General features: G+C 44.9%; 1 protein-coding gene across 1 annotated transcript in view; it reads left to right on the top strand.

The window, feature by feature from the left end:
• The window catches only part of MARF1 (meiosis regulator and mRNA stability factor 1), a 47,468-nt gene that overhangs the window by 688 nt on the left and 19,506 nt on the right, over positions 1 to 27,274 (top strand). Inside the window, 18 exon segments of the mRNA XM_021086172.1 lie at positions 3,080 to 3,281; positions 5,650 to 5,704; positions 5,707 to 6,338; positions 7,095 to 7,269; positions 8,516 to 8,557; positions 8,560 to 8,744; positions 10,204 to 10,321; positions 10,868 to 11,040; positions 13,905 to 14,330; positions 14,629 to 14,786; positions 15,141 to 15,299; positions 16,603 to 16,792; positions 17,498 to 17,676; positions 19,822 to 19,902; positions 22,915 to 23,151; positions 23,277 to 23,396; positions 24,087 to 24,265; positions 25,814 to 26,034. Of these exon segments, the coding sequence (XP_020941831.1) occupies positions 3,138 to 3,281; positions 5,650 to 5,704; positions 5,707 to 6,338; positions 7,095 to 7,269; positions 8,516 to 8,557; positions 8,560 to 8,744; positions 10,204 to 10,321; positions 10,868 to 11,040; positions 13,905 to 14,330; positions 14,629 to 14,786; positions 15,141 to 15,299; positions 16,603 to 16,792; positions 17,498 to 17,676; positions 19,822 to 19,902; positions 22,915 to 23,151; positions 23,277 to 23,396; positions 24,087 to 24,265; positions 25,814 to 26,034 (3,474 nt within the window). The 5' untranslated portion in view covers positions 3,080 to 3,137.

The raw sequence follows: 27,274 nt of genomic DNA on the forward strand, positions 1-27,274 counted from the left end.
CTTTTGGAATTTCCGACATCTCTGAACGGAAATATGTTTTGCATGCAAGTAAATTGAAACCTAAAGGATCTTCGTAGACATTTATTTAACTCTTCATTCAACAATAATTGATATATGCCAGACACAGAGAATACAGTAATGAATAAGAAAACATGGTCAGTGCTGTCTTGGAGTTTATATTTAAAATATTTAAATATTTTATATTTTTATATAACAAAAAAGCAAGCAAGGAAGATAATTTTAGGTAGAAGAGCTATGAAAGAGAACAATAAAAGAAACCAGGAATGGGATGGAGCCATGTGTGGTGTTGAGGACTAGATCAGGTGTTGAGAGAAGGCCACTGCTACTTTGACTGTCTCATTTAATACCAACAACAAACCTCTGAAGTTGTTACTACTATTATCAGGCCCATTTTACAGATGGTATTTGCGGTTCAGACATGCTGTGTGTTGTCCAAAGCTGTACAGAGAGGAAGCAGCAGAATTGGGATTATTAGGAGGATGAAGACAGTCTGACATCACAGTCTGTGCGCTCATCCACGTTCTGAATTGCTCAAAGACTCTGAGATATCATGGCAGAAGTGAGACTGCCACTCAAATGGAACAGAACTTGTCTTTGGCTATCTAAATGGCTTGATGTCATTTGAAGGAATATTTGGGAAAATTTCCAAGTGCAGGCTACTAACAAGCTAATATGTTTGTGCTTTCTGTTGCTTGTGAGTGACAGTGAAAGTACCTCCAGTGGTGCAAAGAGGTGGTTCTGTTCCATTTCTAATTGTGTGATGGTGGGCAAGTGACAAAATTTCATAAAACTTGTTTCCACCTCCATAAACATGGCTAATTTGTCCCTGTCTTTCTTATAGATTTGTGGTGGTGGTGGTGGAGGGGAATGAGGACATAAGTGAATCTCATTGTCTACTTGTTTTCATCATTGTATCCCTTGCCAAGCACAGGCATGCTACATAGTAGATACTAAGTAAATATTCATTGAATGAGGAAGTAACTAATGTTAAATACAAACTCTTTGTAAACTATATTTTACTTGCCATGTTAGCTCACTTCTGGAATTGGCCTTGAAGAGGCTTGAGAGGGCATGCTGAAGTTGTGTATATCATGAACACCACAAATTTTTATGATCTGGAGAGGAGATTCTTAGGGAATATGCTATCTGTATTTTTTTATGTCTGTATTTAAGAGGAAAAACAAGTACCATAATTTACTATTACTGTGGTGGGTAACTCCATCTTTATCTCCAGATAAGCTCCAGTTTTTGTGAGTAAATAGCTGCTTCTCTCATTCGACAAATATTTACTTGCTGTACACTATGTAGGAGGCTCTGTGCTTGGCACAAGCAATACAGTCGTGAAGACAAACAGATGGTGGGGCTCTTTATCTGATTTTTCTTCCCAGGGAAGATGGACAGGGGAGAAATTAGGCACATTCTGCAGAGGTAAGAACCTGAAACCTAATGAAGGTTTGTAGCTTCCACATAGCGGCCAAATAATAAATATTTTTGACTCTGCGGGCCATGTAGTCTCTGTTGCAGGTAATCAACTGTGCAATTGTAGTGCAAAAACAGCCTTAAATAACAGAACTTAAATAATCATGGCTCTGTCTCAAATAAAACCCATCATAGACACTGAGATCTGAATTTCATGTAACTTCGCCACCAAATATTATTATTCTTTTGATTTTTCCCAAGAATGAAAAGATGTAAAATACATTCTTAGTTCACAGGTCATTTAAATACAAGCAGTGGGCTGGGTTGGGCTGGCAGGCTTAGTTTGCCTACCCCTGCTCTATGGGATCTGTTCCCTGTGTCTTAGATAGAGTGCATATATAGTCATCTCTCCCCTCATGTTACTGTGTAGACATTAACATCTTATTAGGGAGGTAGCCAAAAGCAGTTCTTTTCTATATGCTCAGGAACTTCTGAAAGATAAATTAATAACCTTAAAATGGCCATTTTCGGTACTCCTAAGGTGGTAGTTGGGGTTTGATGGCAAGGGCTTGGAAATGAGGTTCAGATGTCCTTGCTCTTGGCAGGCTGCCTGCATGCCCAGTGGCTACTATTGATTTAATCTGCTCTTATTGTCCTGTTTAAGACTCGTGAGAGTGTTGTTGCTCTGGAGTAGATGCAGCACATCTGGGACTTGAGATTTCTCTGTTAGATTTTTGGTTGGATATCAGATTGCACTTTTATAATAGGTAAACTAAGAAGTTGGTTCGATTTGTTCTGTAGCGAAATCAAATTCAGAGTCCACAGAGATTACTTAATTTGGACCTTCCATACTCTTATTGAAGACACAGTGGGATAGGTGGCTCTGAAATCAATTTCACAGTCTTACATAATTGGGAATGAGGACATGGGGTTGTACTTTTACTAAAATTACATGCTTGCTTCTGTTAACTTTTTGACTCTCACAAATAGAGTCTTTTGGGAGAGATAGTCAGGAAGAATTAAGACGTGCCGTAGAAGAAGTCTACTTAGGGCCAGAGGGGGTTGAAGAGGAGAGAGTTCACTCAGGGAAATGCAGGTGTCCAAGATTTGGCTGCTTCTCTCAAGCATGGCTGAAAAGGAATAGGGCTCATCCAGGGTTCTTTTTTTTTCTCCTTTTTTGGCTGCCCCACGGCATATGGAGTGCCTGGGCTAGGGATCAGATCTGAGCTGCAGTTGCAACCTATGCTGCAGCTGCAGCAATGCCATATCCTTAACTCACTGTGCTGGGCAGGCCAGGGATCAGGCCTGCATCCCAGCGCTCCAGAGATCCCTCCAATCCCATTGTGCCACAGTGGGAACTCCCAAGGTTCATTTTTATTTGAAAAGCTATGAACTATAAGGAATGGGAGCTTATAGTGTTTTTTTTTAATCAGATTGATACAGTTAGAATTCAAGCATAGTCAACCGAGTTTACCAATTTTAGTAAGCTGTGATATGATTTGATAGCCATTCTGCTTTTGTTCCTTAAGATCTGACTTGTTGAGAGCCATTGCACCATAAATATAGTTGTAGTCTCACATTTCAGTAGTAAAATTTGTACTTATGCAAATAGATAACGTTGAAATCTCATTCTTAACAGGGTGGAAGAATGAAAGAAAAGAAAGATGAAAGAATGTTGAACTACTTTGGCTGGCTGTATGATGGAAGGAAAAGGAACTGAGAACTCCTGCAGCAGAACACTTGGATGGCTTCAACAAGATAATGACGCTAAGCCATGGCTTTGGAAATTCTCTAATTGCTTTTCTCGTCCTGAGCAAACATTGCCACTTAGTCCCCAAACGGTAACTATGTGCAAAACTAAGGACACAGCATATTCCTATGCTAAAGATGAGCGCTCCATTGGGTCCGGGGTCTGTGCTACGTTTTCCCTTGCATCCTGCTTATGTTACTCCTCGTAACACCTTATTATAATTCCTGACTCAGTAAGGGCATAATTTTTAAATGTCTATGCTTCCACACTAAGTAACAGTAGATGCTTTAAATATGTGATGTTAAACTTTGGGGGAAGATTTGTTTCTCATTCAAGTCACAGAGTCCAAAGATAAAATCCACATTGTAGAGTAAAATCGGAGGAAAGTACAAAATAGATATTATTTTACTGTAGCCTTCTGAGTTTTGTGTCTTTTAAAATCAAAGACTGATAGGGTCTTATGGATGGTCTTTTTCTGTTCAACATTTCTTTTGAATATTTAAATATGTCTAGAACTCCTTCGTCTTTTGATAAGGATTTTGACCTTTTTCTTTTCTTTTTTCTTAAATTTTATTTATTTATTATTATTATTATTATTTTTGTCTTTCTGCCTTTTCTAGGGCCACTCCGCGGCATATGGAGGTTCCCAGGCTAGGGGTCCCAGAGGAGCTGTAGCCATGGGCCCACACCAGAGGATCCAAGCCACATCTGCGACCTACACCACGGCTCATGGCAATGCCAGATGCTTAACCCACTGAGCGAGGCCAGGGATTGAACCCACAACCTCATGGTTCCTAGTGGGATTTGTTTCCGCTGTGCCATGACGGGAACTCCAATTTTGACTTTTTTCTGATTTCATTTCCTGCATCGTGTTACCACCTTTCTTTTTTTTTCTTTTTTTGCTCTTGTAATGGGGATTAAAATGAGACTTTACTATGAATTTATAAAACAGGTATTGATGATGACTTTCTAAAAAATCTATTTTATCGCCTGTCTTCTCCAGGTTTTCATTATGTAGTTTTGTTGCATGGCGTCAGTCATTGGGGGTACTTCAGAGGGATTTTACTTTAGGGGCAGTTTGCACTGAGGGTTGGCAGTTCAAGCTGGGCTTCCTGGAGTAGCAGTTGTGGCCCTCCTGGAGTTGCATGATACCAAATTGGGCTGTTAGCATCACAGATCCAGGATCTCAGTTTTGTCTGTGGCACCCAGAACTGAGGACATTCAAGGAGACCAAGTCACAATGACCCTCCCTGCCCGTAAGAGCTAGATCTGTATAAATCAGAAGAGGGTAGAACACACTGCTCATTGGCCATCAGACCAATGATGTCACCTCCCTTTTCGGAAAAGTCTAACTGAAAATCCAGATTTGTCCCAAATGAGTCTTCCTCCCAGGTGAGTGTAGAGTCATAGCAAAAGAAGCAAAGTCATAGCAGGCAGATGGCCCTTCTGTGCTCTGAAGGGTGAGCATGTGTGTCTCAGTCATCAGGACCATCCTCTCTGTCGTCGTCGTGCTGCCCTCAGCCAGTAAGGGCCACTGATGACTTAGATCCCCTTTCCGTGGCTCCATGCTCTGCTGAGTGCTTGGTGTGCCCGTCCCATTTTATTCTTCTAACTGTAGGAGGTGCATGCTCTTGTTCCCAGTTGAAGGATGATAAAACCAAAGCATAGTGAGGTTAAAGTCATTTACCCAAGAGCATAAAGCCTTTGAGTATCCCATTCAGACCCGGGTCTCTGACTCCAGTGCCATGCTACAGCCTTTATAAACACATGGCCTCATGTGGCTGTGGTGAGGTGTATGACAAACTAGGTCTCTTGGGTCTTTTTCCCAAGTAGTTTTCTAATTACTCTCATTTTTCCCATTGGCTACAAAGTCATTGTTGGCGTCATGGCTTTAGGTCATGATATCCCAGGGTTTGCTAAATGTCATCAGCAACACTTTAAGACCTATTCATGGATGGGCCACTGGGCGGATGGCTCATCTCATCCATAGCGTTTGAGATTTTCTCCGCTGGAGAACCTTACTAAAATCACCTGTGGTCTGACTGCAGGAACCATCAGTGCGCTTAGCCTGTAGGCCGTCTTTAGTGAATGCTCTTGGAACTTGGTTGTTTTTCTACCACCTATTTTGGTCTTCAGAAGACCCTGGGAGGCAAGGGGAAGTTATCAGAGGGAAGCCACTGAGGCATAGATGGTTCATCAGGCTTGCTGAGAATGTAAACAGACCCCCTTCCCCAGTCTCTTAAAATTCGGGAGGACACGGTCTTCATTTTAGTTGTCTGTTTCAGTGTTCACCTCCCGCAGACCTCTGAAGAATGCCCCTGGTTTTAGCTGTCATGCCATTGTGTGTGGTTGTCATTGAGTGATGTCAATAGGCTTGAACACTATTTCCATTTCAGTGTAAGTAACCCCAGATCACGGGCTTCGTAGCATTAACTTGTGTTCTGGTTTTCTTTTCTCAGAAAGATTACATGGAGAACAAGAAAGTTGCTGTGGAATTAAAGGATGTACCATCTCCCTTCATGCTGGCTCTAAACTTTTTCCAGCAGTCCCACTTCCAGATATCCATTCTCTTCAGCAACCTAAAATACAGCTTTCAACTGTCCCCAAAGTAAGCTGCTGTGCGCATTGCACTAATGACCCCTCCACTTCGCCAATGCGTTTTGGTAGTGGCGGTGGCGGTGGCGGAGGCACCGGTAGCTTGATTCCCCCGGGTGCACTGTTAGACTCACAAAGCACCAGGACAATCACGTGTCAGGTAGGGTCAGGGTTTGCTTTCCAGTCCGCCTCTTCACTCCAGAATGCCTCAGCTAGGAACAGTTTGGCCGGCGTTGCAAGCGACTTTCCCAGCATGTGTCTAGAAAGTAACCTCTCTTCCTGCAAACACCTGCCCTGTTGTGGAAAGCTCCATTTCCAATCCTGTCATGGTAATGGGCACAAGCTCCATCAGTTTCCGGCTCTCCAGAGCTGCACATCCTCCGCTGGCTATTTCCCCTGCTCTGATTTCACAAGTGGGGCTCCCGGGCACTTGGAAGAGCACATTTCACAGTCGGAGCTAACGCCTCACTTATGCACCAACTCTTTGCACCTAAATGTGGTACCTCCGGTTTGTTTAAAGGGCTCACTTTACTGCGAAGACTGTCTAAACAAGGTTTGTATCTTTTTATTTGTTATGTTGGGTGCAACGGAGGTTTGAGGAATGGCTTTTTTAAATCAAGTGGATGTATCTCGAAAGAAATCTTTATTGTGCCTGGGGTTGAAGACTCCCTCGTGATGTGGCTTTCTCCCCATCCGCGTAACTGCTGGTCCTGAAAGAAGCACAGGGAGGGAGCATTCAAACAAAGTGTAGAGTGATTATTTATTAGTTTATGCTCTTAGAGTCTCCTGCAATAAACCTCTTTCCTACATGCGACCTTAGCTCGGCAAAGCCTCGTGTCCTGTTTTGTCTTTAAAAGCTCGAGCACAATTGTGATTTCCTATAGCTAGCACCCACCTGATATGTGGACCCATTCATGTAACGTAGGTAACTGCGTGTTGGCCTTTTGTAATAACTGGGGAACTTGAAACTTGGCTTCCTTTTTTTTCTGAAAGGAAAACTAAATAAGACTTGACTTCCTTTTATGTAAAACATGTCTGACGTCTGCAGCGTGGCAGACACATGCCCCAGCACTCAAAGGTCTGCTCGTGTGACTCTCTTCCCTGGTCATTTCAAGCCACTTCCGAAGTGAGTTCATGCGTTGATAGCCAGTAGTTCTGGGAACGGTAATTTGAAAATGACGTTTTATCAGAGGTTTGCAGGTGGAAAGGAGAAACACTTAGCATGTGTTTTCAGTTGTTGTATGTAACTCTAGGTTCTGAAATGACGTGTCTGAAACCTCCTCCTCTTTTTAAAAAAATTTTAAAACAGCCGGCAAGAAATAGTGTAATTGATGCTGCTAAAGTCTGGCCAAATATACCACCTCCAAATACTCAAACTGCACCTGTTACTATTCCTCTGTGTAATGGCTGTGGAACCAAAGGAACAGGGAAGGAGACCACGTTGTTATTGGCGACCAGTCTAGGCAAAGCTGCTTCGAAATTTGGTAAATGACAGTATCGTATACAATACGCGTATTTAAATAGTTGTCCATACCTGATACTAACACTGCATCTAACTGCCTTTAAAAGATTCCTTGTGGTTCTAAGGCTATGTGTATGTGAGTCTCCATTTCCATCTCTTGGTAAAAACCTTTTTATTCTTACCCTAAGTCACTCGCCCTTTATGTTGCGCTGAGGCTGTCTAAGCTCAGAAGGTATATGTGTGTGTGTGTGTGTGTGTGTGTGTGTGTGTGTGTGTGTGTGTGTGTATTATATATATATATATAAACAGGGAATGTATTAGGAGAAACAAATGCTGCAGGGGACTTGGTGTCAACTTCGGTTCAAAATCACTAGCTGGTTGTATCTTCCTAAGACATACTTAGTATTTAGGAAGATTTAGCAATAGCTGATGAAAAACAGTGTTTGAAAACCTAAGACCATTTACCCAAAAAGTAGTTGATGTGATATGTTATCTTTTAAAAATATTATTTTGTTGAAGCAGATGTGACTACAGTGTTAAAAATCATTTAGGGATTTCCCTAACAGCAGGTTAAGGATAGGGTGTTGTCGCTACTGTGGCGAGGGTTTGACCCCCTGGCCAAGAACTTCTGCATGCCATGAGTGCAGCCAAAAAAACCACCATCATTTAAAATCAAAGATAGTAAGAACTTCACCCCTGGTCTTCTCTTCATTGTTCTTCCGCACTGAGTGGGTAGAGGATGAAGATCAAGGCCTGTCCATTTAGGAACGAGTTAGTGTTGAGAGGTGCTTAACTGGTCAGCATGAGAATGGCTCATGCTTTGTGATGGATTTATTGTGGGCTTAAAGTAACTTGACCTTTAGATTTGTTCCCTCCTAAAAGATAGGAATCAAAGCTTCGAGATACTTTGGCAACTTAGAGTTGTCTTATTAAGGCAGCCAGTGAGGTTAGTATCCCTAAACTTAACATCATTCCACATCAGGTCCTACCATACAGCGTAGGGAACTATGCACAGTCTCTTGGGCTAGAACATGATGGAAGATGATGTGAGAAAAAGAATGTGTATATGTGTGACTGGGTCACCATGCTGTGCAGCAGAAATTGGCACAATGCTGTAAATCAACTATACTTTAGTAAAAAATTAACAAAAAAAGCACCAATCAATAATTTTGTTTTCCTGCCAGTAAGAATGATAGGCAGCTAACTATTTTAACATGTCACCTCTTTTTTCATACCATGTGTAATTGAAAGTGTTAACATTTCTTAAGGGTCACCAGAAGTTGCGCCGCTGGCTGGACAGGTGCTAGAAAATTACCCCCCATTGGAGTTTTTTGGGATATTGAAAACTGCTCAGTCCCCTCTGGCCGCTCAGCGACTGCAGTTGTCCAGAGAATCCGTGAGAAGTTTTTTAAAGGCCACAGAGAAGCAGAATTCATTTGTGTGTGTGACATCAGTAAAGAAAACAAAGAAGTTATTCAAGAGCTGAATAATTGCCAGGTAAGAAAAAGAATTTTTACCTGTTTTGGTAGAAGAATAAGCACATGTTATTATTTTTTATTTTTTTATTTTTTGCTTTTTAGGGCTGCACCAAATGGCATATGGAAGTTCCCAGGCTAGGGGTCTGATTGGAACTACAGCTGCCAGCCTGTGCCACAGCCACAGCAACACAGAATCCGAGCTGAATCTTCGACCTATACCACAGCTCACGGCAACAATGAATCCTTAACCCACTAAGCCAGGCCAGGGATCAAACCTGCATTCTCATGGATGGATCCTGGTCAGGTTCGTTAACCACTGAGCCATGAAGGGACCTCCTATTAATTTGTTTTTTTTAAGAATTTAAGTTCAGCAGTTCCCTCGTGGTACGGTGGGTTTAGGATCCAGCATTGTCACTGTTGTGGCTTGGGTTGCTGCTGTGGTGTGGGTTCAGTCCCTGGCCTGAGAACTTTCACATGCTGTAGGTGCAGCCAAAAAAAAAATTTTTTTCCAATTCAAAAATTTGTTCAAAAATATGCATTTCTGCTAAGTTTGTAAATAAAAGGAAATTAGCAAAAGATTATTTCTTAAATCATTTAATCATGTCTGATCTTTCAGTAAGGCTGGTTATATGTGATTAGTGCTTTCCTAGTATCGTGGTTACATTTCCTTTGATTTTCATAACTGCTCTGTGAGCAAGGCTCATAGGATTTATTATTTGAAACATATGAACGAAAGGGCCCAGCAGATTAAGCACCTTTTTTAAGATCACATAGCCAGGAAGTGGATGAGCTTGAATTTAAATCCAGATTGTCTCCCAAGTCTGTTTCCTTCAACTGGAACTAGGATCCAGTTCTCTTGACTCTGAAGACAGATAATTCCATTGATAGGCCTTTTTGCTGCCTACAGCTATAGATTTATAATCCTTATAAAAACCCGTAAGTCCTATTGTGTATTGTATGTAGGTGAGGAACCTCTCAAAACAAACCTTTCCTTGCTTTGGAGACTTTAATGGGACCCTGATAGATTTAACAGGAATAAGCACATTTTAGTTCCCTTGAGGGCCGATGCCTCTCCTGCCGGTGAAAGTGGTAGACAATGGATAAATAGACAAATGCCATCAAAGACGGCCCAAAGTCCTAACGTGGTCACACAGCAGTCTCTGCCAGCGACACATTGTTGGCAGAGGTATTAGAATTAATTTCACTACTTCAAATTTCACTTTCTTTATTTTCTGAAAGGAGGAGGAAGTGCAAAAGCAGAAGATGAGAGAGGAAAGCAGGGGTAACGAAGGATCCAGTTAATGCATCTGGAGAGCTGCATTTGAAATGAGCGAGATTTGGTTGTAATTTTTTTCTGTTCCATAGTGGCAGTAATGCAAGAGTTCGCTCAAGAACTGTCTGTTAAGATGTGGGCAGAACATGTAGTGATTTTCTACCCTCAGCTCTTGCTTATTTGTCCTTATTATAAACAAATGCAGGTAACTGTTGCCCACATCAATGCTACTGCAAAGAACGCTGCTGACGACAAGCTCCGCCAAAGCCTCCGAAGGTTTGCAAATACTCACACTGCTCCTGCCACAGTGGTTCTTGTGTCAAGTAAGTGTAGAAAGATCTGGTGATTTCAGCTAAACTCACCGTGTCTGAATTACCATAGAAGCCAACAGGTGTGCCCCCATAGACGCTAAACCATATGGGACGTGTTTAAGCTTAGCTTTGAAAACTGTTCAGAAGAAAAAAAAGGGCCTGCATGGATTTCTGTGCTTTTCTCCTTGGAACATGAGTAAGGATTACTGTGGGGCCAAATTTATTTTTTAAAAAAATGTAATTAAAAAAAAAAATCCTGTGCCCTCTTGCTAATTTAAAAAATCTGAGATGAATAGTTTTCAAAGTTGAGGCTCCCCAGAATATTAACGTTGGCTTCCTTTTACTCTTGGAAGTAGCGTGTCTTGCAGTTGAATACAAGGATATGGTAAAATGGTCTTCGCATGTTAATTCCTCTGATGGGAAATGTGTTCCTGCTCTGAAAAGGGGTGGAGGAGGAGCCACTTTGAATAAGTCTTCTCAGTGGCGTCAATAGAGTTGACCCTCTGTCAAGTGTTTCTAATGTTTGGGGATGGGGGTGGGCTGTGCCTTTTCTTTCAGCTGATGTCAATTTTGCATTGGAACTTAGTGACCTGAGGCACAGGCATGGTTTCCACATCATTCTGGTCCATAAGAACCAGGCCTCCGAAGCCCTGCTGCATCATGCTAACGAGCTGATCAGATTTGAAGAGTTCATTTCCGACCTGCCCCCCAGGTTACCACTAAAAATGCCAGTAAGTGGGTTTGTGTCCTTACTGCTGTATTCCGCCATGAGGCCATGGAGGTGCAAGACAGCCCTTAACAAGCGGCCTCCAAGCCCAGGTGAGGTTGTTGCTTGGCAATGGCTGGCCAGCTTTTGAAAGAGGCCCGGAAACTTTCGGTTCTTCTCTTACAGATACCCAGAGAATTGATAGGTATGAGTTTTGCTTTTAGTTTTTCAAAATACCATAGGAAGTTGATTTTTAGATTTACGTTACTGACAACTACTGGCCAGTGTCTCCAGAACTAGCCGTGTCTTGTGTCAGGTGGGTGGAGTTAATGGAATAAGAGTTGTTACTCTTTTCACTTCCAGGTTTTAGGGGGAAAGTTGATGGTGATGGTGATGAAGTTCCCTCGTGGCCCAGTGGGTTAAGGACCTGGTGTGCTGCGGCTCTGGTTATAACTATGATGCTGGCTTGATCCCTGGCCCCTGGGAACTTCCACAAGCCGCGAGTGCAGCCAAAAAAAAAATGAAATATGGTGATGGTTTGCACATACTTGGGGTGCTTGGAGTCAAATGAGCAGTGTGGTGGGCCAGGTGTGGCGTTTAATCGTCAAGCTTCGGCAGGCCTCTGAGCCTCTTGCCCATGGCTGCAATCCCTGCCGTGCAGGGCACGGTGAGGAGTGGTGGTCGCCACACCTGTAGCCTGTTAAGCCACTTGCTAGGCGAGTGTGCCCGTGTTTCCAGCGGGAGGAGCGTTTCTGATTGTCTGGATTTAGAATAAGACTGTTTACCGCAACACTGAACTTGCATTTAAGCCGTTTGGGGAATGTATGTGTAATTCTTAAACAATAATAACAGAGAGCGGCGTGGGTGGGCCAGGAGAATGGGCAGTCCCATTCAGGAAATGCAGTTTTGGGTTTTTTGTTTTTTGAGGGGTTTTTTTGGGGCCACACTTGCAGCTCGAGGAAGTTCTCAGGCCCAACCCGAACCACACAGTGACCAGAGCTGCTGCAGTGACAATGCCGGATCCTTAACCTACTGTGCCACAAGAGAACTCCCATGAAATGCAGTTTTTACGTGTTTTAACAACTTCAGAGCTACAAAAGCACTTTAGGAATGACCTCCCGTAGTGTCTTCGTTTTAGGGAGAAGGGAGTCAGCAGTTAGGGAAAGTAAGCAAGCCCCAGGAGGTCACACAGCCTGATTGTAGCAGAGCCAAGGCTGGCTCTCAGTCTCCAGATTCAGGCACTTGCACTGCTGATGCCAGTGCCTCCCTGCTGCCCATCGAGATCAGAGGCTGGCCCGAGATTCAGCACATGCTAAGGATGCTGTGCAGTTGGAGATACCAGAGAGGTAGCACGCACACCCTTCCTCAGCCTTTGGAGCTGCTCTCCTAATTCACTTTTGTTGTTATTCATTGTGTTTTTATTCTTCTGGCTATAGCTCCATTTCCTCCCTTCCACTTCTGTTTAGCACTCACTTTTTTAACCTGGAGGGTCTTTAAGTCAAATGGAGTATTTTAGGTGAGAGATTGCCCACTGTAGATAGAGATCCTGATGCCTTATGGTTTAAAAAAAAAAAAAAAAAAAGCGTTTGATCCCTGGCCTCGCTCAGTGGGTTAAGGATCCAGTGTCGCTGTGGCTGTGGTATAGGCCAGCAGCTGCAGCTCCAGTTCAACCCCTAGCCTGGGAACTTCCATATACCGTGGGTGCAGCCCTAAAAAAAAAAAAAAAAAAGACTGGAAAAAAAAAAAAAGAAAGAGGCAGAAGAGGGGATTTAAAAAAAAAGAAGCATAAGATGATTATTGACAATATTAAATCTTTTTTTTTTCCTGGTCTTTTTAGAGCTGCACCCACATAGGGAAGTTCCCAAAAGGGGTGGAATCAGAGCTGCAGCTGCCGGCCTACACCACAGCCACAACGTGGAATCTGAGCTGAGTCTGCAGCCTACACCACAGCTCATGGCAATGCCGGATCCTTAACCCACTGAGTGAGGCCAGGGCTCGAACCCACGTCTTCATGGATAGTAGTCGGGTTTGTTACTGCTGAGCCACATTGGGAACTCCAACAACATTAAGTCTTGCCACATATTTTTTCTTATTCACCAACGTGATAATTCTATTCTATTTTATTTTATTTTATTATTTTTTTTGTCTTTTTGCCATTTCTTGCGCCACTTCCACAGCATATGGAGGTTTCCAGGCTAGAGGTCGAATTGGAGCTGTAGCCGCTGACCTGCGCCAAAGCCACAGCAATGCAGGATCCAAGCTGAGTCTGCGACCTACACCACAGCTCACGGCAATGTTGGATCCTTAACCCACTGAGCAAGGCCAGGGATCGAACCCGCAACCTCATGGTTCCTACTCGGATTCGTTAATCACTGAGCCATGATGGGAACTCCCCAAAGTGCTAATTTTAGAGAAATTTCTCTTTTGCGATGTTTTTCAGTCTAAATAAGTTTTCTCTCTTCCATATAAATCTGTTGCACTCCTTCTAGGTTGCTAGCTATAGCTAGTTTGGAGATCACTCATTGTCCTATTATTTTCTATTCTGTATTTTCCCAATTTATCCTTTAATCTTTTTTCTTTTTAGAAGGCTGCACATGCGGCATATGTAAGTTCCCAGGCTAGGGGTCAAATTGGAGCTGTAGTTGCAGGCCTGCACCACAGCAACATGGGATCCAAGTCACATCTGCGATCCTGTCACAGCTTGCAGCAATACTAGATCCTTAACACACTGGGCGAGGCCAGGGACCGAACCCACATTGTCATGAATACTAGTTGGGGTCTTAACTTGCTGAGCCACATTAGGAATTCCACTCCTAGTCCTTCTTAATTTGAAATTGAATGTGCGCCCTTGAGTTAACCTGTTATAACACTTTTTCTCTGTGTCAACAGTGCCACACTCTGCTCTACGTTTATAACCTACCAGCAAATAAAGATGGCAAGAGCATCAGCAACAGACTCCGACGCCTGTCTGATAACTGTGGTGGGAAAGTGCTGAATATCACAGGATGCAGTGCAATTCTCCGCTTCATAAACCGGGATAGCGCAGAACGGGCTCTGAAGCGAATGGAAAACGAAGATGTCTTTGGTAATAGGATCATTGTGTCATTTACTCCAAAAAGTGGAGAACTCTGTGAAACAAAGAGTTCAAATGCAACTGCTGATAAAGCAAAGTCTCCCAAAAAACTTAAGAATCCAAAATTGTGCCTCATCAAAGATACAAGTGAACCATCTTCCAGTGCCAAAGCTGCACCTGGAAAAGGGTCGCAGGCAAATTCTGGATCTGCTACCAAAAATACCCATGTTAAAAGTTTACAGGTAATTGTGATACCTCTTGCTTTCGGAAGCTTATGGTGTCTGTCTGTATGCTTGCTTGGTTTTGGTGTGTCCTTTTTTTCCATTTTTGAGGATACTCAGAGTCAGATTTTGTTTGTTTGTCAGTGCTTGCAGTGTGTGGAGGTTCCCAGGCAGAAGTTGAACCCCTAACCACAGCAGTGACAGTACCGGATACTTACTGTTCCACCAGCAAACTCCCAGAGTCACATGTTTTCTATGTGAGTTCTGACACAGTTTGGGGACTTACCCATTAAACTCCCTTGCTCTTGTCTCTTTTAAGGAGCTGTGCCGCCTGGAGTCGAAGACCGGCGCTCGAATCAGTGAGCCCCAGCAAGGCCACCCAAGGCCAGTAGCACCTCCTCACAGAAACTCAAGTGCTGCAGCGCTCACACCTAAAACCTCGGGGGCGGCAGAATCCGTTTACAAAACCAATCCGAAGTAGGTTCCAATAATCTCCCTCATAGTTGCTTGTTTGTTTTGTTTTTTTTTTTTTCTTTTTTTAGGGCCGCACGCACAGTTTATGGAAGTTCCCAGGCCTAGGCCTAGGTGAATAATAGGAGCTACAGCTGCCGGCCTACACCACAGCCACAGCCGTGCTAGATCTGAGCTGTGTCTGTGACCCACGCCACAGCTCATGGCAACACCGGATCCTTAACCCACTGAGCAAGGCCTGGGATCGAACCTGCGTCCGCGTGTTTCCTAGTCAGGTTCCTTTCAACAGGAGCTCCTGCTGCTTGTCTTAATGTGAAGGAAAATGAGGGACCTTTTCCCTTCACTGTTTCCCTCCATTAGGAAAGAGAACCTCAGTGCCCGAAGTGTTCCCAGTTCTCCTGTCGAGAAGAAGGATAAAGAGGAGACTGTCTTCCAAGTGAGCTACCCCTCTGCTTTTAGCAAGCTGATCACTTCAAGGCAAGTTGGTCCTCTGCTCACCTCTCAGTCTTGGTCTTCGCGGTAAGTGGGGTTTTTCTGGTTGTTGTTGTTTCGTATGGGGTACAGGGTTGGCCCCACTCGCAGCACGCAGAAGTTCCCGGGCCAGGGATCAAACTCATGCCGCAGTAGTGACAACGCCAGATCCTTAACACACGGAGCCATCAGGAAACTCCACACACATACACTTTTTTTTGGTCGGTAAATAGTTCTTGATCTATGGAGTGGTTATGTGGAGTCGAAGAGGTTATGAAATAATGTGTTTGTTTAACAGAATTCAGGCAATACAGAAGTGCATAATTAAAAGAAATATTTCATCTGTCCTCTGCCAGCCCCCTTTTCCTCCAGTAATGTTGGGGGATATTGTTTCTTTCCATTTCTCTCTGCTCTGTGTGGGAATCTTGGTAAGCTGAGGTCAGAGAGAGAAGCCTGTCCCGGAGTCCTTGGCCCCTGATGGGAGGCACGTTGCAGTGTCCTTACCATGTACTCACTATGTCCTCATCGTGTCATCATGCTGCGAGAAAGGCCCAAACCGACAGACATTGGTTATTCTTACTCATGGAGTAGTAAGAGGGTTTGAAGAATGAGGGTCTCTGTTAACCACTGTAACACTCTGAACAGTGCAGAACTGATTTAAGCTTCCTCAACACCCACTGACTAATTCTGGAAACTTGGAAGACAGAAGGAGCTGCAGGGCCAGGTTGCATCCCACAAGCCCCTTCTTGCATCATTTTGGTTCTGATGAGCTGGAGAAGACGTGCTATGGAAAGTGACTTTGGGGCGTTCCCTGATGGTGCAGCAGGTTAAGGGCCTGGTGTCAGTGCTCTGGCTCGGGTCATTGCTGTAGTGTGTGTTTGATCCCTGGCCTGGGAACTTCCAAATGCTGTGGATGCCACAAAAAAAAAAAAAAAAAAAAAAAAAAGGTGACTTTGTACCTGTAAAATGACATCTACAAATTCATATGGAAGTTTTTCCATGACAACATATGAGCAAGAATAACTAGCTTTCTCAGACCTGGGGGAGTGGGGGGAAAGGGGTAAATGAAAGCAGGAAGTTAATTCCTCAAGCCTGTCCGTAATTTCTGCCTTTAGCTTTAATCCAATAACAGAATATTTGGTATTAATTTATTTGTTGTTAATAAGAGGGTCAACAGATAGAACTTTTGGCAATTGAGTCTCAATCATGGAAGATAAAAAGATAATTCGAAAAGCAAATTGTATTGTGGAGGGCTGTTTTTGCACACCGCCAAACAAAATCCAAATGATATAAGCTAAATAAATAGAATACTGTTTTTAAAAAATAATCTCAATATGTATATTTTAAGCAGGAGTATGTCCCTAAACCCTTTCAACAGAGCATCCCCACTTGCTTTCAACGTTGCAAATTCAAGCGTTGCTGCCGACTGCCCAGACCCGTTTGCAAATGGTGCTGACATCCAGATCAGCAACATAGACTACAGATTATCCCGGAAGGAGCTGCAGCAGCTCATGCAGGAAGCGTTTTCTAGGCACGGCAAGGTAACCTTTTCCCTGGCGTTCCTGCCTTTGTTTCAACCCTTGCTGGTCTTTCAAGTCAAGAGCACTTAGTTCAGTACCCATTACCATAGGCAGGAGGCAAGCATTCCTGAGGAGCAGGAGCTCCCTCCTGTATTTCCTCTGGTCGCCTCTTGGTGGTGCTGTGTGCTCAGTGTTCAGCCCCAGAGGGCGAGAAGCCTGACGGAGAAGCGCTTGTGGTCACAGGCAGGGCTTTAAGTGGCACTTCGGGATATAAAACATTGATGGGTTTTAATTAGCTCTGGCTGCTAAAATATGGAAATAGGAGTCTAAAATAACATTGTCTATTCTGGTTAATGTCTTACTGTATCTGATTCAGTTTTTAGGTGCACTTTGCTAAAAATGCACCTTTTACTGATTCTTAAAACAGCGAGGCTCCCAGTTTTCACCGGGTCTGGAGAAGAACCAAAAGACTCCTTGCGTGTGTTGGCTCCTGAGTCTGCCTGGGAGAGCTCTGATGTGTCCGGGCGCACAGGCAGGCCAGGCTAGGGTCACCTCCCCAAGGTCACCCAGCCTAGCTCAGTCACATTTGGGTTGGCAGAAGTTGAGAGTTCAGGTCCCCCAGGGCAGCGCTGAAGTCCACAAACCAGTTCCCTAATGATTCACCCTCCGTTTTAAGATGACACGGTTCTGGGTAGACACAGCATTCTGTTCTTGTTCTGGCTGTAGGTGAAGAGTGTTGAGCTCAGCCCCCACACGGATTATCAGCTCAAAGCCGTCGTTCAGATGGAAAACTTACAAGAAGCAATCAGTGCGGTGAACAGCCTCCACCGATACAAAATTGGCAGCAAGAAGATCCTGGTCTCACTTGCCACAGGAGCTGCTAATAAATCACTCTCTTTACTGAGGTAAAGAGCAAACAGACAAGCCATTCATTTCAGGAACTAACATTTTTGGCCCAGCAGCAATTTTAGAAATAATAAAAAGAGGCTTTATCCCATTCCCAACCCTCCTATGCGGGTCACATAGGCAGTAGCTTGTGTTCTCCATCGATAGAGATAAAAATAGGGTAGATGTTAGACATAGTAGGTTTGACAGAAGCTAGTGAGAATAATTCACTCTCGTTCAAGTCATTAATCAAAGATAAAGTGCAGCTCACACTTGGCAGGCGCTTAGGAGTAAAATAATTATGCCGCGTATCCAGAATAGGTTCTAAAAATAGTAGACCTCTACAATAAAAGTTTGTAAGCTTGGAAAGTCTGAAATACTACCTTCTAACCTTAGGAGAAGGTAGATTTCTCTCTAAGGGGTAGATCTACAAAGCTTCAAGCTCTCAACTTGCAGGTGTGTCTTTAATGTCAAATAGACACCCAGCCCCACAAATCCACGTGATGATTAGATTAATCTTAAGAAGCTGGTAATGATTTTTATTCTTAAGATGCTTTTGACACACTCTACTGTATAAGTTTAAGGTGTGCAGCATCGTCTGTGCAGTAGGAGCTAACAGTGTTATAGGTCAACTATACTTGAAAATATAAGCAACGCGTAGAAAAAGAGGTCAGTTTTGTGGTTACTGGGGGGGGGGGCAATAATTGGACAAGGGTAATCAGAAGGTAGAAACTCCCAGTTAGAAGATAGATAAAGAGTTCCCATCATGGCACAGTGAAAACAAATCTGACTAGTAACCATGAAGTTGCGGGTTTGATCCCTGGCCTCACTCCGTGGGTTAAGGATCTGGCATTGCCATGAGTTGTGGTGTAGGTTGCAGACGAGGCTCGGATCCCATGTTGCTGTGGCTGTGGTGTAGACCTGCAGCTATAGCTCTGATTCGCCCCCTAGCCTGGGAACCTCCATATGCCGCAGGTGTGGCCCTAAAAGGACAAAAATAAATAAATAAATAAATAAATAAATACTAGGGTCATAAAGTACAACATGATTAACATAATTAACACTGCTTTATTTTATGTACGGAAAGAGTTCTCATCATGAAGAAATTGTCTTTTATATTGTGTCTATATGAGATGATGGATGTTCACTTATTCTGGTAACATTTCCTGAGGTACACAAGTCAAAACTTCCCCATTATTTTAAGGTTTCTTTCTTTCTTTCTTTCTTTTTTTTTTTTTTTTTTTTTGACTGCCCCATGAAATATGGAGTTCCTGGGCCAGGGATCAGATCCAAGCGGAGTTGCAACCTACACTGCAACTCTGGTAACACTGGATCCTTTAACCCACTGTGCTGGACTGGAGAGCAAACCTGTGTCCTGGTGCTGCAGAGACAGCACCGATCCCATTGCGCCACAGCAGGAACTCCTACTTTAAGTTATTTTTTAATTTCCTAGAGTAAAAGTAATACCCATGGAAGAAACTTTGGAAATTTCAGAAACATGTAAGGAACAGGGAACAAAAAATCATCCATAATCCTATGGCTCAAAGCCAGTCACTCTTAACAGTTTTTGTATCTTCAACTCTTGGAATTCCTTTCCCCTGTCTGTTATGAGCTGCACTGTAGCAGGAGATAGGCTTTTCTGCCTCTGCTCTGAATTAACAGTGTTTGTGTCAGTGACTAGTCAGTGTCTTTCTGATACACAGGTATGGAAAGCCCTGTGCTTGAGTCTGATAAAAATCCAAGTGTGTGACTTATTATTCTTTTTTCTTTCTCTTTTTTTTTTTTGCTTTTTAGGGCCACACCTGTGGCATATGGAAGTTCCCAGGCACGGGGTTAATCGGACCTACAGCTGCCAGCCTACGCCACAGCCACAGCAACGTGGGATCTGAGCCATGTCTGCAACCCACACCGCAGCTCATGGCAACACCAGATCCTTAACCCACTGAGTGAGTCCAGGAATCAAACCTCATGGTTCCTAGTCAGATTTGTTTTTGCTTTGCCACAAGGGGAGCTCCCCTCAAATGTGTTCTTTACATTTTTCTGGAAGATCAACTCTCACATATAAATGGGTAACTTTGTTTTGCATACACGATATGTTAATCATTTTTATGAACTCTTTTTAAAATACAGCTTGTTCTCTAATTGGCTAAACTTTTGTCTTACAGTGCAGAAACAATGTCTATTCTTCAGGATGCTCCCGCCTGTTGTCTGCCTCTTTTCAAATTTACAGACATCTATGAAAAAAAGTGAGTGAGGGTTATTTATTTTTTTTTTCATTGATCCAGTCAGTACTTGGGTGATTTCCTTGCATAAAGCTGGTACCAGCTCTTAAGGAACATCCAGCCTAGCGGAGAAAATGAGACAAAGACAGTGGTATTCAGCTTGACATTCCAGTTTTAACACACAGTTTATTTCTTTAAATTTTTTATTTGTTTTGGCTGCACTTGTGGCATGCGGAAGGGATTGAACTTTTTGGGAGTTCCCTGGTGGCCTTTCAGTTAAGGATTTGGCATTGTTGCTGTGTGGTGCAGATTTGGTCCTTAGCCCAGGAACTTCCGCATGTCGTGGGCATGGCCAGAAAAAAAGAAAGTCTTTCATTTATAGCACATTTAGATCTCAGTCCCCAAAGCTGTACTTTCATTTTTTTCCACTTGCCTGATGCTTTTTGTTATTCCTTGAGCGAACATTTTCAAGCACCTTCTGGACGGTAGCCTCTCTGGACGGCAGGCACTGGATCTGACCTGACACTGTGTCTTCTGTGCGCAGCACACAGTAGATGCTCAGCAGGTGCTTAGCAGAATGAAAGGCTCTGTGGAGGGTGCAAAGCCAGGGAGAGAGCCCTTGTCCTTGATGGGGTTATGTCTGGAAGGGAAGAGACACTGTTTATTATAAAAGAAAACCATCATTAAAGAAAACCATCAAAGAAAACCATCATTAAAAAGGAGCGGGAGGGAGAAAATGCTCTGAGGATACAGAGGCTGGAAAGAACCAGGAGTTTGACCATTATCCCATGGCTGGTGGGAGCCAGCGAGGTATCAGAGGAAGCGGGGCAGTGGGAAGATCCTGCAGGTGGCTGCAGAGGAAGGGCCAGGGCGGGGATGGCGTGGTGGGACAGGGGGGAACAGAAGCACCCGTCGCCGCTCTGAGCAGGTGCTGTCGGAACAGAGGGAACGCGACGCCACGGAAGTCTCGGACAGCGGTGAAATAGGTTTTGGTGACTAGTTTTGTGTAGCAGGCAAAGTAAAAAATGGAGGTCAGTGTGATTCTGCGTTTTTTGCCTGGGTGACTGGGAGGATGGTTATGTGCTGAACCAAAAGAGAGAAGTAGAGGAAGCTTGTTTAGGAAGTACACTGAGGTTTGATCTTGGCCTTGGGCGAATGAGTCCTAGGGGGTGGTGGGTGTGTTGGGCTCTCTGGGCAGAGAGGTCACGTGGTCTTCTGCACTTGGGAAGTCTCCCTCGGGAAGAGCCAGCTCTGACTATAACGGCAGGTACTTACTTGCCTGCAGGTGATCACAAGAGACCCGGGAGCCCATGAGCTCAGGGAGGGAGGAGAGTGGAAGGAGCCAGGGACAGAGACTGGCCAGAGCGTTATAGGGGGCGGGGGCGGGAGTTGGGGGCTGAGGAAGTGGTGTGGGGTTGGGGTGCGGGGGGGCCACTGGTGACAGGGGCGGCTCTGAAGAGTCGTGTGGGGAACATTTTGGAGGGAAGGGGTGGCAGACTGGATGGTGAAGCTCTGGGGAGACCAGCTGTGTCCACTACAGGGTACACCTGAGGGCTCCAGACCGAGAGAGCCCAGAGGGGGCCGCATCTATGGAGTGGGGCAGCGTGGGGGCCGGGATTCAAGACGGGTGGTGGTAACGGGGATCTGAGTGTGTAGGGCGGGCCCTGGGAAGGGGCCATTCCAGCAGCTAACACTTGGCACTTTCCATGTGCTGAGCCCCCTCCCTGAGTCACTACGTTTAATGCGCGCGTCAACCCTGTGAGGTAAGGATTGTCGCCCCATCTTATAGATGGGAAAACTGAGGCCTGGACTGGTTATGTAACTTGACTAAGGTCACACAGGTTGAATCAGGTTTGAATTGAAATCTGTCTGCCTTCAGATCCTGTGCCTTTTGGCTCCAGGTGTGAAGGACATGAGTCAGGGTGGTGCTGGGGGAATCCCGCCTCAGAGGAAGTGCAGGTCAGGAGGCCTGAGTGGAGGAGATGCAGGGGAGTGTCTGGAAAGGGATGTGTCGTTTGAGTGACGGGAGCAGAGATGGTGAGACGGGATATAGAGGGATTTGGAAGTGAGGGGGAGGCCAAGCTGAAAAGGGCCATAGCAGATAACTTTCCATCTCAAAAAATAAGGTGAGCCATTTATAGAGACTGTGCAAGGTCAGAGGGTAGGTACCAAATGGTATATATAATCACTGTGACAGGCACTGGGCCAGGGATGATGGAAAGGAGTGCCAAGCATCACTGGTTCGATGGTGAATGAATTTATAGTAACATTATCCCAGTATCACTTTTTGAAGAGGCAGGGGAACCGTTCTTGGTTGTAGCCCTTTATCTAAGCTGTCAGATACTTCTTTTTCCTTTATTTCTTTTTTTAGCGTCCATTTCTTTCTTTTTAAATTACTCAATGAATTTTATTGCATTTATAGGTGTACAACAATCATCACAACCCAATTTTACAGCATTTCCATCCCTCAGTGCCTTCTCCCCACCCCCCAATCTGTCTCATTTGGAAACCATAAATTTTTCAAAGTCTGTGAGTCAGTATCTGCTCTGCAAAGAAGTTCATTGTGTCCTTTATGTATTTATTTATTATTTATTTTTTGTCTTTGTGTGTTTTAGGGCCACACCCGAGACATATGGAGGTTCCCGGGCTAGGGGTCAAATCAGAGCCGTAGCCGCCAGCCTGCACCAGAGCTGCAGCAGTGGGGGATCTGAGCCGCGTCTGCAACCTACACCACAGCTCACGGCAATGCCAGATCCTTAACCCACTGAACGAGACCAGGGATCAAACCTGCGTCCTCACGGATGCTAGTTGGGTTCATTAACCACTGAGCCACGACAGGAACTCCCCCTTCTTTTAGACTCCACACGTAAGTGATGGCATTTGATGTTGGTGTCTGTCTGACTGACTGACCTCACTTAGCGTGATAATTTCTAGGTCCATCCAAGTTGCCACACATGCCTAAATGGTCAGATGTTTCTGTACAGTCAAAGAAGAATGTTCTCCGTAAGTCAGCATCTGTCTTTTTCCCGCTCCTAGGTTTGGACACAGGTTGAATGTGTCAGATTTGTATAAGCTGACAGACACGGTCGCAATCCGTGAACAGGGAAACGGACGGCTGGTGTGTCTCCTCCCCAGCAGTCAGGCCCGCCAGAGCCCGCTGGGGTCTTCGCAGTCGCACGACGGCTCCTCAACAACCTGCAGCCCGATTATATTTGAAGAGTTAGAATACCATGAGCCGGTCTGCAGGCAGCACTGTCCCAATAAGGATTTCAGGTAGGTTGCCCATTGCCCTTGGGATAGGCTCCTGCCCAAGGCCTCGGAGCTTCTGCCAGCATGACCTTGGCAGCGTTTTAGACCCCTGAGAAATGTCAGCTCTCTTGTTGTTCTCTTTTCGGCAGCGAACATGAATTCGATCCAGACTCTTACAAGATACCCTTTGTGATTCTCTCCTTGAAGACGTTCACGCCCCAGGTTCACAGCCTCCTGCAGACACATGAGGGCACCGTGCCTTTATTGAGGTGACCTGTCAAAGCCGTTGTGATTCGATGCCTCGGTCCTCCTCTCTATAGAACGTCTGCCTTCTGCCTGCCCCTCTCGCCAGGCCTGTGCTGGCCCGCGCTCCAGCCTGGCGTTTTTAGCTACCAGTTGTAGTCAAAGCGTATCTGGAATGGGATCCATTCACTCCGTGTTTCCACGAGAAAATGGGTGTTTGCTGTATTTTAGAAACATGAGTGAATAGAGTGGTTTCCTCTCCGCAGGGGTTATTGGGAGGTGTGCACAAGTACTTCAGGAGAGCACACGGTCTCAAATAGTTAGAGATTTCAACATTTGAGGGGGAAAATTTTTTTTTCAAAAGTCCATTTAACCACACGTTGGTCAGCTTAATAGAGGCGCCAGCACAGAACCAAGTTGCCTTAAAGCCCCCAAGCTGTTATGTTAGAGGACATCGAACTCAGAATCCAGCTGCCTTATTTTTAAGTCCCTCGGCTCGAAAATTGCCCAGGAATTTCTGGTACCATCAGATGGCCTCAGAGGGAGAAATGCCACAGTGATTGCCTTCCTGGGACCTTAATTTTAACTTTCAAACCCTGATCACGGGCATCTTAACAGAAATGATTTATGAATGGATGCATTAAAATAAAGGCATCTGTTTAGTGGGTGCTTTGCTCTTTATTATTTTAAATAACCTGTCTCTCCCCCCGCTTCAGTTTTCCAGATTGTTACACCGCAGAGTTTGGTGAGCTGGAAGTAGTGCAGGAGAATCGTGAGGGGGGCGTTCCCTTGGAGCACCTCATCACCTGCATTCCAGGTGTGAACATCGCCACCGCCCAGAATGGGGTCAAAGTAGTTAAGTGGATTCACAACAAGCCCCCGCCTCCAAACACAGGTAGGAGTCAGGTACTTGGTCGGGTCTGAGCCACCATCTTCTGCAGGTGGAGGCTGTTGGCTTTTCTCCTAAACAGAAGCACTGTTTGCCCATCATAAAGCACCCTGAGTGTCTCCTTTGATCTTTTGAAAACTCTAGAGTGCTAAGGGTTTAGCAGAACTAGACTTTTTGAAAGTCCTAGCATAAATCATGGAAAATATTTAAAGCCCAAATTTCAGGAGTTACAAGTCTCTCTAATTTCGTAAAGCTTTTTTTTGGCTTACCTTTAAAAAAAAGTTTCAGGGAGTTCCCTTCGTGGCTCAGTGGTTTAACACAAGCCCGACCAGGATCCATGAGGTTGCGGGTACGATCCCTGGCCTTGCTCAGTGGGTTAGGGATCCAGCGTTGCCATGAGCTGTGGTGCAGGGTGCAGATGCGGCTTAGATCCCGCATTGCTGTGGCTCTGGTGTAGGCCGGCGGCTACAGCTCCGATTCGACCCCTAGCCTGGGAACTTCCATATGCTGAGGGTGTGGCCCTAAAAAGCAGGAAAAAAAAAAAAAACAGTTTCAGGCATTTGAAGGCAATTTCTCTGAATGCAGGTTGACTTGGAATTTATTTTGCTCAACATCTCTGACTCCGACCAATGTGAAGATAGATTGAACTCTAAAGGCAAGGGACTGGGATGTTTGAACCAAGGTGTGGGAGAGTTTCTGAGCTCCAGGCACCCCATCCTGCTACCTGGGCACAGCACTATAGGTTGCTGCCTTCGTGTCCACTCTTCCCTCAGCACGACCCCCTTTACTCCTCCTCTTCTCCTCCCACCTCCCCCTCATCCTGTAGGAAGAAAGGAAATGTGAACGAGGAAGTTCAGTTTGTGCCAAAGCCTCTTAACCCACAGCCTCTTGCCTTTCCCCTCGGGCCTGGCCCGTCCCTGCCATGTGTTAAGCTGCTCCCTCCTTTCTCTCTCTTGTGCCATTGGCCTCCTAGTCCCTTATAAAGGTTTCGATGTTATTATTTTTATGTTTTTAATGAAAATTCTTCATTATGTGAACATTCAAGATACATGCAAAAACCTCTTCCTTAGTTTTCTCTCATGCTGGCTCTATATCGTGGCTTTCTGTGGTTTCCTGGGCAACATTTTCAGCCCCTCTCTGGGTTAATCAGGCCCTTCTGGGCTACCTGCTTGATGACCATTTATGCTTTTGTTTCTGTGAGGAAGTGTGTTAATCACAAATGGATCTTTGACATTCAGCCAGTTGATAAGCTGGAAACGGCCTGTGTATTTACACTTCTGCTCCAAGCCCACACTGTGGTGAGCTTTGCCGTACTTGGACAGGTTGATCTTAGAAGGAGTGGGAGAGCATCCGCCAGCCCGTAAAGAAGTCGGGCTAGGCGGCTGGTTGTATAGCACCCGGGTTCCGCAGCGGAGAAGCAGAGTGGCTCTGGGGACTTGTCTGCTTGGTCCTTGCACACAGGCAAGGGAGTGCAAGGTTAGTTACCTTCCTCTCGGCTGCTGCCGTCATGCTTTGTGTCTCACGCACCTTCTTGTTCTCTCCCCACATATTTAGACCCCTGGCTCCTGCGTTCTAAAAGTCCTGTGGGTAACCCCCAGCTGATCCAGTTCAGTAGAGAAGTGATCGATTTACTGAAGAGCCAACCATCCTGTGTCATACCGATCAGTAATTTCATCCCATCTTACCACCATCATTTTGCAAAGCAGTGCCGGGTATCAGACTATGGATATTCTAAGCTGATCGAATTATTAGAAGCAGTGCCTCATGTGTTGCAGGTAAGGAGTGCCAAGAGATTATTCGTTCAAAGATGGAAATATTCCTCCGTGGCTTTAGCTACCTCCACCAAGGAAACGCATAGCTCCAAGCCTGACTCCTGAGACGTCAGCTCAGAGCAAAACATCCCGTAAAAACTTTCTGCACACCTGATGCGGCCTTCTCAGTTTTTCAGAAAGCTGTATGTTTCTGGAGTTCCATCATGGCTCAGCGGAAACGAATCTGATTAGTAACCATGAGGACACAGGTTCGATCCCTGGCCTTGCGCAGTGGGTTAAGGATCCGGTGTTGCTGTGAGCTGTGGTGTAGGTCACAGACGCAGCTTGGATCTGGCATTGCTGTGGCTGTGGTGAGGCCAGTGGCTGCCGCTCCAGTTTGACCCCTCGCCTGGGAACCTCCATATGCAGCAGGTGCAGCAATTAAAAAAAAAAAAAAGAAAAGAAAGCTATGCATTTCCAACTTAAAGGCACTCCTAGGTGCATTGAGGAATATTTTCCTTCTAATCACCATAAGCTGCCTTCCCTTCTCCTTGCACAGTCCTCTCCACAATCCTTCACTGTCACACCAGAGCAGCTGTCACAACAGCTTACCTTTTTTATGAAGGAGTTCAAGACCAGTGACCAGGCTAGAGCCTGGCATTGCTTCATAAGGAGTCTGCTTATTAACCTACAGTGTTATAATAGCTCCCACCTGTAAAAATGGCCTGAAGAACTTGAGCTTTTGTTTTGGTCTTTTGTTGCTGCTGCTGTTTGTTTTGGTCCTTTTCATGGCCTCACCTGCCACATACGAGCTTCCTAGGCTAGGGGTCCTTTTAACCCACTGAGAAGGGCCAGGAATACAGGGATTGAACCTGCATTCTCATGGATACTCCTTGGCTTCTTAACCCACTGAGCCACAGCAAGAACTCCTTGAGCTGTTTTTTATTTTATTTTAATTAATTAATTAATTTTGCTTTGCAGGCCTGCACCTGCAGCATATAGAAGTTCCCAGGCTAGGGGTCGAATCAGAGCTGCAGCTGCCAGCCTACACACAGCAAGGTGGGATCTGAGCCATGTCTTTGACCTACACCACATGGCAGCGCCAGATCCTTAACCCACTGAGTGAGGCCCAGGATCAAACCTGCATCCTTATAGACACTAGTTGGGTTCGTAACCCACTGAGCCACAATAGGAACTCCTGAGATGTCTTTTAGAGACAAAATTATTTGCCCAAACTGATAATGGTGTGCTTTTCATTTCTGTG

The sequence above is a fragment of the Sus scrofa genome, chromosome 3, assembly GCF_000003025.6.
Source record: "Sus scrofa isolate TJ Tabasco breed Duroc chromosome 3, Sscrofa11.1, whole genome shotgun sequence".
In the NCBI taxonomy this organism is placed as follows: Eukaryota; Metazoa; Chordata; class Mammalia; order Artiodactyla; family Suidae; genus Sus; species Sus scrofa.